General features: G+C 38.1%; 1 protein-coding gene and 2 non-coding genes across 3 annotated transcripts; 1 reads left to right on the top strand and 2 right to left on the bottom strand.

The window, feature by feature from the left end:
• The first annotated feature begins 2,562 nt into the window (after window positions 1-2,562).
• Window positions 2,563-11,817, top strand: LOC104604499 (ABC transporter G family member 36-like). Its single transcript, XM_010268862.3, has 22 exons — window positions 2,563-3,284; window positions 3,984-4,193; window positions 4,300-4,384; window positions 4,588-4,747; window positions 4,838-4,914; window positions 5,011-5,064; window positions 5,483-5,573; window positions 6,028-6,329; window positions 6,471-7,069; window positions 7,254-7,414; window positions 7,535-7,644; window positions 7,747-7,897; window positions 8,134-8,289; window positions 8,378-8,553; window positions 8,723-9,055; window positions 9,151-9,441; window positions 9,557-9,640; window positions 9,782-9,915; window positions 10,062-10,289; window positions 10,408-10,579; window positions 10,924-11,178; window positions 11,307-11,817. The coding sequence occupies exons 1-22, from the start codon at window positions 2,893-2,895 to the stop codon at window positions 11,577-11,579; spliced, it is 4,494 nt and encodes a 1,497-aa protein (XP_010267164.1). The 5' UTR covers window positions 2,563-2,892; the 3' UTR covers window positions 11,580-11,817.
• Window positions 11,818-13,322: 1,505 nt separating this feature from the next.
• Window positions 13,323-13,395, bottom strand: TRNAR-UCU (transfer RNA arginine (anticodon UCU)). Its single transcript has one exon. It is a non-coding gene; the product is annotated as a tRNA-Arg (tRNA).
• A 3,678-nt stretch (window positions 13,396-17,073) lies between these two features.
• LOC148790580 (small nucleolar RNA R24) lies at window positions 17,074-17,163 on the bottom strand. Its single transcript, XR_016078025.1, has one exon. It is a non-coding gene; the product is annotated as a small nucleolar RNA R24 (small nucleolar RNA).
• Window positions 17,164-17,256: the final 93 nt, after the last annotated feature.

Here is a 17,256-nt window from a genome sequence, read left to right as displayed (position 1 = left end):
CGGGCCTCTAATAACAATGTTAAAAGAAAAGCCAAGGGTTGGAATACATAACTTCCACTATTCAATAATCTGTACTTGCAATTGACCCAAATTGCTTTACTTCTTTGGTTAAAATTGATAACACGCCTGAACACAATATCAGTGATCGCAATGATCATAGCAAATCGGGACTCGCCAAAATGTCACTAATGTCTCCCTACCCTTTGACCCTAAGATCAAGAAAGGGACATTATAAAATCCAATGGCTAATCACTTTCATTATTTTTCATACTTTGTCTATTCCTCTTTGGTCCGTTCACTCGGCCCATAAAACTAGATTTTTATTTTTAGAATACAAAGCGGGTGTAAACATGCTATGGAGTTTGGATGTTATATATAACATTAGACACTAGGGGGTGTAATAAAATTAAGGCCCCGTTTGGTTGATTGGAATAGAGGTCTAGAATCGGAATTAGAATGGCTGTTCTGATTTTATTTATTTGGGTGGGGGGAATTGGAATTTCATTCTCATTTTTGTTGGAATGACAATCTCCCGTTTGAGAGAATGGTTATTCCCTGTCTCTTTCTTAAGAATGAAATTAAATTGATCTCATTCCAATTAATTCCAATTCACACCCATTCCTATTTGAATCAAACAGACTATAGAAATAGATATTCCGATTCTAATTCTGATTTCGACTGTGAACCAAATGGATCTTGAGTTGAACCGGATTTTGGCATATCTTTACTTGGTTCCATTAAATATTCCTACATTTTAATTCAAATTTGGCTAAAAAAACTAATATGTTCTTATATTTTACAAAAGTTAATACAATATATTCTAATTGAGTTAGGTTTGTGAACTTTCAAGCCAAACATTTTATTAGTTGAATTCAAGTTTGGTTAATTAATTAAACTTACTCAAAGATTCGAACTTGATTAGCATCAAATTCAATCAAGCCTAATTGAATTCGAGTATAAAGTATTCGATTAAAACTTAAACCCCTAATAACCATAAGAGCTGAGAGGCGGTTAGAAATGAATTTGGATATGCTACCCACATGTTAAATCTGCAGGGACAGGGGAAGTCATGTATGGCTGGTCCTAGGGCTGTCAATTGCATTGGATTTGGTCCAATCTGATCCAATCATAAATGGATCAGGTTCAATCTAATCCAATAAAAGTTTTTGACCAATTTGGACCGGTCCACTTCAATGTCTGGACTGTTTAATCTGTTCAAATTCATTTTGATTTAGATTGGTTTTAACTCAAACCCGATCCATTTATATATACATTCTTATCGTATATCAATGGGCCAGATATTGACTTAGTCCAATCCAATTCAATATAAATTTGTTATGAATGGACCAGGTCTAATCCAATCTAATAAATATTTTAGACCAAGTTGGTTTAATTCAATATATTTTATTGGTCCGTCCAATCCATCCAAATTGATTTTGGACTGGACGAGATCCAATTCAAAACCAGTCCATTGACACCGGTTCCCCCAATAGTTCCGCTCCTGTAAATCCACACATCTCACATACAACAATTCCATCACGAGATAGAGATATTTGAGACTTGGGACAGTCATTTTCGTGTTAATAAAGGTAAATTTGGATATATTACCTAAAGACGTTAAAGCAACACATCTCACGTACAATTCCATCAAGCATCAACGAGACTATAATATAACCTAGTTATTGGTTGAGATGGCCACTTAGTGTCCATTCAAAGAATTGGAGACATGGGGAGGCCAGGCTCTCCATAATAAGATCATAGATTTCATATTCGTCCTCTTTTGCCCCATGCATGTGCATACCCCTAAGTCTTCTAATACCAACAATAAAAAAAAAAAAAAGAATGATATATGCGGCTGCAACAACCTGTGAGTAGACAGGGTAGGTGTAGGTTAGCATCTTTTGGACAGCAGATCCGGTCTATCGTTAGTCGTTAGAACTCTCTACCCTGCACAAAATGGAGAAACTTTGGCTGTCTACGTTCGACAGCTTGTGCTACTGTGTTAGGGTCCACCGCATAAAATGAATAAACGTGGCGCACAGGGAATTCTATTTGCAGCACAGGCTGTCTGTAAAAAAAAATTGGGAGAATGACCAATCACCCAGATCAAAATTTTATAGCCCTAAAGAATAGAGGCTCGGGGGAGAGGGCTAGTAGTAAGGGGGCATTTAACCGTACTTCTCCGAAAAAAATTTTCTGAATGAGTGATTGATTGAAGACTGGAGCCGCCACTGGGGGGCATTTTTGATATTTTGAAATGGTCACCTTCGAGGCTCGGATCCGGAAAATTTGACCACTCTCTCTCCCTTGGCCTTGGAGCAAGTAAACGTACAAAACAGGAAACAGGGACGAAACGCAGCCAACCACCACGTTTCATTTCATTTTGGATTAGTCAAACGTGTCATGCCATAATTTTTTAATTTTTTTTATTTGCTATTCTCCTTCATTTCTTCTGAGCACTCAATTTTTCCACGCTCTGACCAAATGCCCCCCAACGCTTCTCAACTTTTAACCCATACCAATAATGCTATTATAAATACCACTCCCACACTCCTCTCTCAAGAGACCGACTCCTTCACAGCTCTCTGATTGCTCGTGTCGTGTCCCAACTCTTTCTTCCAAAGGAAGACAGAGTTCCAACTTTTCAAGAGCTGTTGAATACTGGAAACATAATAGGGAGTTGTTCTGAAAATCTTTGCTCTGTAGCTCCAAATCTTCTGAACCTACCTTCTTTGTCGAAGACAATTCAGCTTCCATTCAATTCTTTACAAATTTGTCTTCTCTCTTTTACGTCTCCGTAGCTCAGTATCCGTGTATAAATAAATACCTGGGTACCCTTTTTATTTCGTTTCGGTTTCTTTGTTAATTTAGAAGTGGAAAAATAAAGACAAGATGGAGGGATTCGAAAGAGTGTGGGATTCGGGAAGGCGAGCAAGTCGGAACATGAGTAGGAGCATAAGCAGGAATATGAGCAGGAGTAATTGGGGCATGGAAGACGTGTTTACCAGGTCCATGGGTTCAAGGAGGAGCAGACATGCCGACGAAGACGAAGAGGCTCTGAAATGGGCTGCTTTGGAGAAGTTGCCCACGTATGATCGCCTCAGAACTACTATCCTGAAATCTTTTGTGGATAATGAGAATCAGGGGAACAAGTTCGTTCACAAGGAGGTCGATGTTCGCAAGCTCGACATGAATGATCGCCAAGAATTCATTGAAAGAATCTTTAAGGTCGCCGAGGAAGATAATGAGAAGTTCCAGCGAAAGCTCAGGAACAGAATCGACAAGTGAGTTTGTTTCTCTATCTCTCTCTCTCCCCCCATCTTTAATGGTCTTCTCTCTTATTATTGAACTTCTTTTTGTTGCGCTTATCTCTCCGAATTTCTTCTCTGAAAGGCATTGAATCTCTATTTCAGTGGTGGTTTCCAGGAGAGTTTGATGGTTAAAAGATAACTGACCCAGTTTTATTTGACTACTGGTTTTCTTAAATTAATTGGTTTTGATGTTCATCATTAAGAAGGGTTGCTGGATTTGTTGAACCCCCTAATCTTTTAAATATTATCTCTGACTTGGTAGTTTCAGTTGTTCTATGTCATATTACAACTACTCTCTGTAATATATATATATTTATTTATTGACAAAACAAAGGAATAAAGAACAATTCAAGGTGATGGGTTTCTATCTTTATTCTTTTCTTTTTCTTCAACTTAACTTCAACTTAATTCCCTATTAACTTTTCTGCTAAGTAATGACTAATGAAGGAGTTGATTCTGTCGTGCCAAAGTTGTTGGCAAATCGCAAATGGTCTGACTGTGCCCATGGCTTCAGTTTTTTCTTGGTTTGGTTATAGGCCAAGTCAATTTTTATGGGTTGAATTGACTCGATTGAACCGTGTTAAAAGCATTTTTGTTCTTATACTTGTACTGGTCACAAACTGTTTTTTATTTTGTTTTTTTAATAACCATTTCAACTCTTTTTGGTTGCAGGGTGGGAATTCAACTTCCAACAGTAGAAGTAAGATTCGAGCATTTAACAATTGAAGCCGATTGCCATATTGGCAGCAGAGCTCTACCCACACTCCCCAACACAGCTAGAAACATTGCAGAATCAGTTCTAGGTCTGCTTGGAATCAGAATGGCAAAAGAAACAAAACTCACCATATTAAAAGATGCCTCTGGGATAATAAAACCTTCAAGGTAAATTCATAGAGTTGCATATAATCCACTCTTTAATATATTTCCTATTTATTAAAATCAAAATTAACCAACAAACTCTCTATTTTTCTTCATTATTTTGTTACAGGATGGTGCTTCTGTTGGGTCCTCCATCCTCTGGGAAGACGACGCTATTGCTGGCATTGGCAGGAAAGCTAGACCCCAGCTTGAAGGTTGGTGAACACTGAAAAGTGATTACCAAATACCAACTAAAGTTGCATGGCTAATGGGTGAACTTGTCAACTCGGTCTAACTCGTTGGTGGCAGCTCATTGCCTCGTTCCGAGTCAGGCTTGACCCAGTGACATTTTTGCCCCTGGCTTTCTATGAAAAAAGAAAACCCAATACTAATAATGATATTCATCTCTGTGAACCAGGTTAAAGGAGAGATTACATATAATGGGCATAGGCTTAATGAATTCGTACCTCAGAAGACGTCAGCATACATCAGCCAGAATGATGTCCACGTAGGAGAACTGACCGTTAAAGAAACACTTGATTACTCAGCAAGGTTTCAGGGGGTCGGATCAAGATATGGTAATTAATTGATTCAAAATTTACTGCAAATCATCTCCACCTTTTTTTTTTTGTTTATATTAGATAAACTAAAAATGGGTTATATTACAGAGCTCCTTACTGAGCTTGCAAGGAGAGAGAAGGATGCCGGAATATTCCCGGAGGCAGAAGTGGATCTCTTCATGAAGGTAATCAGAAAAGTGACAGAATGCTTTGAACATAGTCTTCAATTATATATTAAATTAAACTTTGGTACCTACTCTTCTCGTGTTCTCTATTTCCAGGCAACTGCAATGAAAGGAGTTGAGAGCAGTCTGATTACAGACTACACGCTTAGGGTGAGTTGCAGGCTCTCTTAGAACCATTCATTCATTAAAATAAAATGAGAAAACGAAGGATGTTATTGTTAGGAGAGTCTCTTGTTTGTTTGGGCCTTGCTTTATGACTTTTTTGACTTTGGAGCGCATCTCTAGAATTTTCCAAAACAAATTGGTCCGCTACTTGTTATGATGTCCAGCTCTATAAGTGGATAAACAAGAGCCCATTGCCACCTATTGTTGGGTTGGTGAACGGCTTATCCACCGATTCAAACTTACCGAGACACCCTTGCACAAAGCCGTGTGGTGGCGAGGCATTGGGCCTCTGTCTGGGCCAATTTTGTCATGATCCATCTATAATATTGCTTTTACCAAAAAAAATAAGAAAAAAGAAATCTTTAATAATGACTGACGTTAACGTGAACTAAAATTGGAACAGATACTGGGGCTCGACATCTGTAGGGACACGATCGTTGGAGATGAGATGCAGAGAGGAATATCGGGTGGACAGAAGAAGCGAGTCACAACAGGTTACATTTTTTAATAATATATAATACTTTCCACTTTTTATTTGTTTTTATAGCGAGGGCATTATCGTCCAAAACTCGATTAATTTGAATATATATTTCATTTGACCAACAAAAAAAGGGTAAATTTTGGCCACTTCCGCCATCCCCACCTACTTACACAGCCCCAATTTCATATTGCCCACTGTTATAAAAAAAATTTCATATCGCCCACTCACATCAAGTATCAACTTCTACATCACCATCTTTACTCTTCTCATTTTTTTTTTATAAAATGAATAAATAATTCTCTTTTTTTTTATCTCCTCACTCATTAATAATTGCTTATAATAATTAATAAATAAAAAAAGCCCAAAAATGATCTAGTGGTGTAACAGCAACATGCACGAGATTGTGGGCTCCACGAATGCTGCAAATAGATAAGATGGGTTCATTTATGGGGCTTCCCTTCTTGCAGGAGAGATGATTGTCGGGCCCACGAAGACGCTGTTCATGGATGAAATATCCACGGGTCTGGATAGCTCCACAACCTTTCAGATTGTGAAGTGCCTGCAGCAGATCGTCCATCTCACGGATGCCACCATCTTGATGTCCCTCCTCCAGCCTGCTCCGGAGACGTTTGACCTATTCGATGACATTATCCTCCTCTCGGAGGGCCAGATCGTCTACCAGGGCCCACGAGAGTATGTGCTCGAGTTCTTTGAGAGCTGCGGCTTCCGGTGCCCCGAGAGGAAGGGCGTCGCTGATTTCTTGCAAGAGGTGAATTTCTATCTTATTGTTATGGAGATATTTTAAACTGGTAGCGTGAGAGGCACTGGATCATCGGATATAGTATTTTGAATGCGCAGTAGTTGCCAAGTTAGTTATTACAGTTAATGAACCAAGTGTTATTCATTTTAGGTTACTTCGAGGAAGGATCAGGAGCAGTATTGGGCAGACAAGAGTAAGCCGTATCGGTTCATAACAGTCACCGAGTTTGTGAATCGGTTCAGGAGGTTCCATGTGGGGCTGCGCCTAGAGAACGAGCTCTCAGTCCCCTACGACAAGAACAGGAGTCACAAGGCAGCTCTAGTTTTCAGCAAGTATTCCATCTCAAAAACCGAGCTCCTTAAGATTGCCTTCGATAGGGAATGGCTCCTGCTCAAGAGAAACGCCTTCGTCTACATCTTCAAGACTGTCCAGATCATTATAATGGCACTGATCGCAGCAACAGTGTTCTTGAGGACAGAAATGCACACCAACACCGAAGACGATGGGGCCATCTACATTGGTGCACTTCTCTTTTCTGTGATTTGCAACATGTTCAATGGCTTTGCCGAGCTCTCTATCACCATCGCAAGGCTTCCTGTGTTTTATAAGCACAGAGATCTCCTCTTCTATCCAGCTTGGGCTTTCACCGTCCCCAATTTCTTACTTAGGATTCCCATTTCCATCCTTGAGGCTGTAGCTTGGATGGTCGTCACATACTACACCATTGGATTTGCGCCAGAGGCTAGCAGGTAACGTTGCTTATAACCTTTCATGAGTTCAATTCCATCTTGAATCATTGATTATTTAGTCTGTAGCTGAAATCGTATCAGTGAAGTACACCATTATGTGATTTGTTGCTGTCAATTTGTCTCACTTTGCCAGACTATGAATAAGAGAAATGTGTTAGTAATAATTGGTGGTCCTCTTTTACAGGTTTTTCAAGCAATTTCTGGTGATATTTTTGATCCAACAAATGGCTGCTGGGCTCTTTAGGGTCATTGCCGGAATCTGTAGAAGCATGACAATTGCCAACACTGGTGGAGCTCTAACTCTCCTCATTGTGTTCTTGCTTGGTGGTTTTATCCTCCCTCGAGGTTAGCATCATATTTGCAATTCTCATTTTGTAATCTCATAATTAAGGCTTGCTTCTCCTCTAGTTCACTTAATTAACAAACCTGGATGTTTCTCTTTCTTCTTTCTAATTTTTGGGACAGAACAAATTCCAAATTGGTGGATCTGGGGCTACTGGGTTTCCCCCCTATCATATTCTTTCAACGCCGCTGCAGTCAATGAGATGTATGCTCCAAGGTGGATGAACAAACTGGTATATTGTCTTGCTCCTTTTTATTCATCAATTGCCATTGTCTGCTATGCCAGGAGTAACCCTATTTCATTCTCTATCTAACAATATATCAAAACATTATAGGCACCCAATGGCGATAGATTGGGCATCAAAGTGCTAAAGAACTTTCAGGTCTTCCAAAATCGCAACTGGTTTTGGATCGGGAGTGCTGCTCTTCTGGGTTTCGTCATCCTCTTTAATGTCCTATTTACTCTCTCACTTATGTACTTGAATCGTAAGTACTAACCACGTTCTTGTCCTAGATGGAAAATTGTATTGTTTATTTCACCAACAGAAGAATAATTTGGCCATAGCTGTGGTTGTTGGAAAAACAATCTGAAATAATCTGTTATGGCCAAATTATTCAGTTCAGGGAGAAACTACAAATTCTTTTTCTGAAATTTTCTCTTCTGTTTGGGTTGGAGCATTAATCATACCTTTTATTCATCGTCTTTTGTTCTTTCATAATAGCTCTTGGAAAGAAACAAGCAATTATATCTGAAGAAACAGCCAATGAGATGGAAGCCAACCAAGAAGAAACGAAGGAAGAACCAAGAATAGTTACAACAAGGTCAAGGAGAGAATCGGTTCCTCGATCTTTATCAGCTGCAGATGGAAACAATACAAGTATGAAATGTTGTAAAGTTGTGAATCCTCAAGTAGCTTACTCATAAAGAAATTACAGAGTTCCTGACATGGACTTGAAATCTTTCAGGAGAAATGGAAATCCGACGAATGAGTAGCCGAACCAATGCCATCGGACTTAGTAGAAATGTTGATTTGTCTCTTGAGGCAGCAAATGGAGCCGCTCCCAAGAGAGGAATGGTTCTCCCATTTACTCCATTAGCAATGTCCTTCGACAGTGTAAATTACTATGTGGACATGCCTCCTGTAAGATTCTCTTTTCCTCTAATGTTTTCCTTCTGTTGCAACTATAATTTTAAATTTACTAGATTTTCTAGTGTCATGGGTATTAAGATATTTCAAAAGTAATCATCATCATAGGATCAAGTGTTCACTGGCCTAACTAGCAAACTAATTTACTGCTTTACGTTAACAGGAAATGAAAGAACAAGGGGTGACAGAAGACAGACTCCAATTACTTAGGGGAGTGACAGGAGCATTTAGACCCAGTGTACTGACTGCTTTGATGGGAGTCAGTGGGGCTGGAAAGACAACACTAATGGATGTTCTGGCAGGTAGAAAAACAGGGGGATACATTGAAGGTGACATCAGAATTTCTGGCTTCCCTAAGAATCAAGAGACATTTGCTAGAATCTCGGGTTACTGTGAACAGAATGATATCCACTCCCCCCAAGTCACAGTTAGAGAATCATTGATTTTCTCTGCTTTCCTCAGGCTCCCGAAGGAAGTTAGCATGGAGCAAAAGATGGTAATATTACATTCAGTGTCCATTTCTCATTTTTATATGGACTAATAATAAAGGGATAAGTGCAAAAACGCTTATAAATTGAATTCCTCTTCCAGATATTTGTGGATGAAGTAATGGAACTAGTAGAGCTTGACAATCTGAAAGATGCTATAGTGGGACTTCCAGGTGTAACGGGTCTCTCAACAGAACAAAGGAAGAGGTTGACCATTGCTGTGGAACTCGTAGCTAATCCTTCAATCATATTCATGGATGAACCAACATCAGGTCTTGATGCAAGGGCAGCTGCCATTGTCATGAGGACTGTGAGGAATACAGTGGACACTGGCAGAACAGTGGTCTGCACAATTCATCAACCTAGCATCGATATCTTTGAAGCTTTTGATGAGGTAACTACTCCTTTCTCTCCCCTTTGTGTTAGTGTATGGCTGGTGCATGTGTGTGTTTTAAATACACAGAAAAACATTTTTTACATCTATGGAGTTATATTATTTTATGCACCAGTTGCTACTGATGAAAAGAGGAGGACAAGTTATCTACTCAGGACCTTTGGGCCAACATTCTCACAAGATAATAGAGTACTTCGAGGTATTCGTTTTCTTTATTCTTCCTATTATTAATAACCAAAAGTAGACTCCATATTATCAACATTATTAGTAATATTAGTAGGACTGCAGATTGAAGAGAAAAACTAATCTGGTCGACCAACCAACGGTTCCCTTGTTGCAGGCAATTCCTGGAGTCCAGAGAATCAAAGATAAACAAAACCCAGCAGCATGGATGCTAGAAGCTAGTTCTATTGCAGCTGAAGTTCGGCTTGGAATAGATTTTGCAGAGTACTATAAATCATCAGCTTTGCATCAGTAAGTGAATTCAAATTCCTCTATGTTGCCAAATATTGGAGCAAATAATAATGGCCACTTAATTTTACCCTCAAAACAAGTTAATGCATTTGGCGTTAGTAAACTTTGTTTGATTTAACTAATACATGTTATGTTATTGTGACCAGGAGAAACAAGGCATTAGTTAAGGAGTTGAGCATCCCACCCCAAGGAGCAAAAGATCTATATTTCTCTACGCAATATTCCCAGTCAACATGGGGACAATTCAAATCCTGCCTCTGGAAGCAGTGGTGGACTTATTGGCGAAGCCCTGATTACAACCTTGTCAGATACTTCTTCACCTTGGCTTGTGCCCTCATGTTGGGAACAATCTTCTGGAAAATTGGCACTGAAAGGTTAGTGTTAGTGGTCTAGGGTCCTGAACTTTCACTCCTTCAATTTATTGGACTCTAATTAAAAGTTTAAATATTATTAAGTGAGCGTATGGACTAAAGTTGTCTTTGTCTGGTTCAGGAATAGCTCCACAGATCTGACCGTCATTATTGGAGCCATGTATGCAGCTGTTTTGTTTGTTGGTATCAATAATTGTTCGACCGTACAGCCAATTGTTGCCATTGAGAGAACGGTGTTTTATCGAGAAAGAGCTGCTGGGATGTACTCTGCCTTACCATATGCCATCGCACAGGTGAAGAAGGATTTTATGAAATGCATGCACTTGATGCTATTGCTAATACTTCTGACAAATTGTAAACATGGATTCTTTTGCAATTTTTGAATTCATGATTTTTGACATATTAACCTTTTGGTCTATAAAATAATTCTGACTTTTGAAAGCCGAGAATTTATTATTGACCAATCTCTATTCTCTATGTCATAAACTCAGTACATGAACAAGGTTTACCAAAAAAAGAAAAGAGAAGAACGAAGTTTTACCTCTCTAAACCTAATATCATAGCTGCAAGCCTGCAACCTAAGCACATGCTAGTTAAATCACACATTAAAATTAATACAATCACTTATGTGCTGCAGGTGGTCACTGAAATACCGTATGTTCTCATCCAAACCACATATTATTCGCTTATTGTATATGCCATGATCAGCTTTGAGTGGACATTGGAAAAGTTTTTCTGGTTTTTCTTCATCTCCTTCTTCTCCTTTCTGTACTTCACTTACTATGGAATGATGACTGTGGCAATCACACCAAACCACCAAGTTGCAGCTATCTTTGCTGCTGCTTTCTATGGACTCTTCAACCTTTTCTCAGGATTCTTCATTCCTAAACCAGTAAGTTCATCTCCCAATGAGAACCATATTTGTTTTCACAATTATTATCATTTGTCCTAGAGAATGAGCATGTTTAACTAGCTACTATTTTGTGCACTAATAGCTTTCTGAATTTGTCAAACCTGCAGAGAATTCCCAAATGGTGGATCTGGTATTACTGGATTTGTCCTGTTGCTTGGACAGTTTATGGGCTGATCATATCGCAATATGGTGACTTGAATGACAAGATTGATGTGCCAGGAAAAACCGTTCCCCAGAGCATCAAATCATATATCACAGACTACTTTGGGTATGATACTGATTTCATAGGTCCTGTTGCAGCTGTTTTGGTTGGTTTTACAGTGTTCTTCGCTTTCATGTATGCATACGCCATCAAAGCATTGAACTTCCAGCAGAGGTAGAAATATATGGATCGGATGCCTTTTGTGGAGCACCTGATAGAACTTTAAGCACCTATATAGAAGTTCTTAATTAAATTTTTTCTGTAAATATATATTAATCATCAAGGTGTAGTCCGTAAGATGAAGATGTTGTTCTTAATATGCAGTGAGGGGGTCGGAGGGTATACTTGTTTATGTAAAGATGGCTATCAAATTTTGTTTTACTTTTCTTCAAATGAAGGAAGAACTGTTTGTTTTATTTTATTTTTTCATATATGCAAAGGACAGCAAGAGATCCAAAATGCTTCCAGTAAAAAATGTTACATCTAATAAGTTTACTTGACATCTGCACAATTCCTTTTTACTTATACCATAATGATTTCCAATTTTGTTCAACAAACGGAGAGTCACTGTACAATTGCTGATTTCCTCCAGTACCCAACAACTTGCTAAAGAATAAAGAAATTGACTAGACTAACGAATAATGCAGAAAGACTAATTAAATTGGAAATAAATATGAAAAAAAAAACTGAAACTATTAATTCAGGACAAAGATTGAGGGAACAGAATTCAGGACAAACTAATTTTCCCACATACAAGGCTTTGTTGAGTTGAGTAAAAATCCCAAGGATTACCATAAAAAGAGTTGAAATCCTAAAGCTTAGCTTGGGAAGAGGGCAAATACAAATATGTACAGTGCAAAACCTTGTATACAGTATTTCTAAATTGTACATATTAATAAAGGGAAAATTCTCTATTCAGTACCCGAATTTTCAAAACGTGTCTATCCAGTGCCTATCGTTAACAGCCTGTTAATCAACTGTTAAGTAGCATTTGAAAAGATGCAAATGCCCTTCAAGTGTCATTTAATTCTCTTTATCGGACATTCAAATGTTGACAAAAAATGAACAGTCTCAAATCCTTGACTCTTCTATTCAAGAAAGTTGGGGTCACGTCTCGGTGGGCATTTTGGTGAGTGGTGACTCCAACTTTCTTGAATAGAAGAGACAACGATTTGGGGCTGTTCATTTTTTATCAACGTCGGATGGTTGATAAAGAAAATTAGATAACACTCAAAGGGTATTTGTATATTTTCAAATGTCACTTAATGACAGGTACTGGGCTAGCACATTTTTTAAGTTCGGAGACCAAAATAGCAATAGGCCCAAACTACAGGGTACTAATCAAGAATTTTCTTTCACAGCTTGAGTGAATATGTGCAAAAACATTGAACATGGTTTGGCAATTGCCTTCTCTTGAAGTCTATTGTTTCTTTCTTAAATTTTTAAGTACAAATCAATTGCCTTTGAGGTTTGGTTTCTCTTTCCCAAGTTGAATTTGTTAAAGAATGCCAAGACTGGCCCTTCTGATTCTTCAGACTCATTGCAATATTTGATATGAAATGGTTACTAGGTATGGTGTGGATGGTGTGGATTGGGATGGTTTAAGCTTGGAAAGAATTAATTGGGACCCTTGATTTTGCAACTTGAATTCAATGTATCTGATGGATTCATTTGTGATTCATTCAGCATAGTAGGAAAGAAAAAGCAATCTCGATACATTTAGAAATCATTTCTCTACATTCAGAACAAAAACCCCGCCTATCAAGCATAGCCAAGATGATCACGTTCAAGTCTATCATTCTTGGGCTCTAGGTTGGAGTAGAGTTCGTCGTCTAACATTCTTGACTCCAGATCTCTCTGGCCTTGGGAGACCAACAATTTGAAAATAAAATTAAAAAAAGAAAAACAATAAAAAAGAAATCATACCCGGTGGGACTCGAACCCACAATCGCCTGATTAGAAGTCAGACGCCTTATCCATTAGGCCACGGGTACCGTTGCACTTTGGTGGCACACTTTAACTATTAAGTAAAAGCAATACATGAACCATTTATTGCCATTTGATTTCTCTCTCCCCTCCCAAACAGCATCCACAATTTTGATCCTCATAGAGTCATAGTTGAGGTTCTTAGGCAGGCCAGAAATGAAGAAAGAGTTGAAAGATGTTAAGACAACCTTGGAGAATTTATTTATTTTGCTTGCCCGAGAATGCGATGGGGAGAGAGTTTTGTGATATGAGATGTAGATATATTGAGAAAACCCTTGGGGGGTGTATAAAACAAACTCAGTTCAATGGTTCTCTCAATTGCACACGTCAAGCTAGAACTATCAATGGATAAGAAATAAATTAAGCTTAGATGGAACTCATGGAAGTAATAAGAAATCAATGGACATGACAGTACTGAATACAACTATTGTGTGCAAAGTAGGATTCAACATCACATTCAGAGGACAGAGGCACCCCTTGAGATCCATGCATGGGTTTTGCACGCAGAAACTTGATCTAAGCCTGCCCCCAGTTGACAAGGAGCGATGTTGAGTCCTCAAGCAATGACTATTAATTAACTGACACCTGGAAAGGATCAAGATGTAAACACATTAACTACTAAATACCAGTTGATGTTAAAACACTGGTGTATTCGCATTTTATTGAGGGGTCTCTGGGTTGTCCTGCCACCACGGTAGCGGGAAATGCAGATTGAATTGAGTCACAGCAAACACCAACGTTGCCTCTTGTTGGGCATCGGCCCAATATGCATTTATTTTGTAGAGGTCCAAATAAGAGGAAGAGATTGATATTGTTAATATTCAGGCCCAAATTACTTATTGGAGGACTAAGCTCTTCAACTGTTGTCATAGATCATCTACACAAAGTTCTCATCCGACGTTGTGTGTATAGAGTGGTCAAGAACTCAAGATACAGGCATACAGCTCATGACTATTATTCGCCATGGTGAATTCTTGAGGGACATGGCCTTTGTTATTCTTCCACGGGATGCCTGGTGTCTTGATGACCTTCATTTAACGCCAGATGGCCTAAAGATTAGAGATGACAATGTGGCAGCCTATCTAGGCAACCCAACCTGAACGAGGATAAGGATGGGTTAAGCCCAACCCAATTCTCAATATTGACATACGTACTCATGTTAATACATTGGCAATTAAGATGCAAGGTTTTTGGCTCATGGCTCTCAGAAAGGATTGTGGCCCAAAAAATGATTTGATTTTTTTTTTTTTTGAATTTTTACAATGCAATTTTTTATCTTATAATTAATGATTTAGGGGTCATTTGGCAAGTCTTTTTAGGAAGATCTTCTGGTGGCTTTGATAGTCAAAACGTATTGAGCTTTTGTATGAAGATCTAAGCAGTTTGAAACTAGTTTGGCTAGCGTAAGTATTTCTGTATTTTCTGCATGAGAATAAAGTAAGAAAGACATGAAAAGCTCTATTTGGAGCTTCTTAAAATGAGTTTTTCGCCTCTTTTCGGTGTGCTGACTTTTGGTGGCTAGCTAGATCTCTTACATACCAAATTGAAAAAGACCACAGCAATCTGCTCAGCTTATAAATAGCCAAAAGACACGCCAAATGGGGCCTTAGTTTTTGAGTAGAAATATTATTACTACTAGAGTCATATTGTCATGTGAAATAGGTATGATCCCAATTTGCTTGCTAAGATCATATAGCGTTGATTCCAAAACCAGCAACAACCAAATAAATAGTTATTCATTTGTGATGTATTTTAGAGTTAAATGAAACACAAATACTGTTGAATTTTAATCTCATTAGAGATTAAATCCAATGGGTTTGATTGATCAATTAAATGAAAATACACTCACATACATGTCTTGAAAAATAGTTTTTTCTCTTACTACAAAACCAGTTTTCAACTTATCTCACATTGGAAAATTATTGAACTTGTTTTGAATTTTTAAATAGGATTTTATTTACACTCTTTCAAAATATAAGAGAGTAAGGAGGCTTTAGAGACATACTTTATTTGCACCTACATGGTTTGCAAAGAACAATTGACTTTTGGTGTAAAGCTGACTATTGATGTTTCAATGGTTACAATTCAATCGGGTGTATTTAAGAGGCATTATTAAAAGTTGATAGTCATTAACTAAACACAAATACATGAATAAATAGTTAAACACAAGTTTTCGAAAATCATTATTATCTTACATAAAGATGTGAAAGAAAAATAATGGATAGGCTTGAGAGAACTCGCATCACCTACGAATAGGAAATTGCCGCATCAGTTTTAATTTTTAAAGTCCAATTTAACGGAAGTTTAGAGTTAATGGAACTTAAAATCCTAAAAAAAAAAAATGAATTGGCTTATCTCGCCCATTCCTCTTCCTCTCTCGTTCGAGCTTGTTCCCTTTTTCATCTCTGTTTCAAGTTTCAACCAACGAATAACCACCGTTGGCATTCACTTATCTCGCCCATTCTTTAACAAATTCCTCTCTCCGTTCTAAACAGGGGGAGTATGAAACTTACACTTGGATTACTGGTTGAAGGTCAACTACAATGCTACTTTTGATCGAACAGTCCTCCAGCTCTGCCGATTTTGGATGATGTATTTGGGACTATAAATGAAATCCTATAACAGCATGCATCCAACCAAATGATTCAAGCCTCCCTAACTAAGGAAGTAGAGTTTTTCCTCTTTTAATTGACAGTTTGGAAGTAGTGCAATTGGTTCTTTGGTGTATTATTTTGGAATTGGATATTGCGATAGTGCTAGCATTCAAGTTGGAGACTGCTTTTCTGGTGGTTCCTTCCCAAGGGATGCCAACTCTTAGTATAAACCTTGCTACGAGATCTAGCAACTTTTGTCATTTCAGAATTAAACCCCTATTTGTAGTTTTTCTTTTCTTTTCTTTTTTTGTTTTGATAAATAAGTGATTATGGGATAGGTGCTTGTCTTAATAAGTGCTTATGAATGTTTGATCCAAAAGCACTTATTTCAAATAGGGGTAGGGGTAGTATAGTTATTTTTAAAATGAAACAGTAGGCCAAGACAGGCTAAAAAGGAAATAAGCACTTACTAAACAAGTGCTTAAAAATAAGCTTAAAATTTGGACTTGTTGAATAAGTGCTTATTTTCAGGAATAAACACTTATTCGGTTTATTTCCCAAATGCAAATAAGTGCTTATAAGTATAACATTTTGTGTTCAACAAACTTCAAAAGAGCCTAGACTGTTTTCTCCAAAGAATATTGGTTGCAAAATTGCAATTATTATATTTTTACCTGCACCAATGTTAACATATCATGAAAGCTGAGTTGCTGATCTGTTGACCACAAGGAGTTCGGCTTTGCTCAGTGCAACACCCGATTGAGTTTTTTCAGAATAAAAAGAAAATAAATTAAGGTGGCATTTGATTGTACTTTTCAGCCAATAAATTAGAGGGCACCTATAATGCTCCACTGTGATGTAGCCATTATGCTGGACCATTACCAAACACACTGAGCTCACATCTGCGCCCCACAGCACATTCCAACCTTGTATTGAGAATATCTTCTCATGATGTCTCATTATCTCTGTATTTATCATCGAGAAATGTTCTCGATACAAGATAGAGGTGTGCTGTGGGGCGTAGATCTGAACTCACAAACACTGCACCAGTGACCTTAACCCAATATAACAAAATATCCTAGGTTGACAGAGATAGCTCAGAAGCCAAGCGTAACAAGTAGATTTCATAAAAACCTCCTGCATGCAAGGGTTCTTACATGTTAAGCTCTTCATCGCTGCATAAAAAGCTCCAATTCATTTCACAAGGAATACAAGGAGAATTGGGAAAGAAATGACAACAGGTTATTTGTGCTGTTGCATTTTCAGTTCCATAAC

Source organism: Nelumbo nucifera, chromosome 6 (assembly GCF_055504915.1).
Source record: "Nelumbo nucifera cultivar China Antique chromosome 6, China Antique-T2T, whole genome shotgun sequence".
In the NCBI taxonomy this organism is placed as follows: domain Eukaryota; kingdom Viridiplantae; phylum Streptophyta; class Magnoliopsida; order Proteales; family Nelumbonaceae; genus Nelumbo; species Nelumbo nucifera.
Note: the sequence above shows the minus strand (reverse complement) of the source record. Positions and strands in the feature narration are given on the sequence as shown.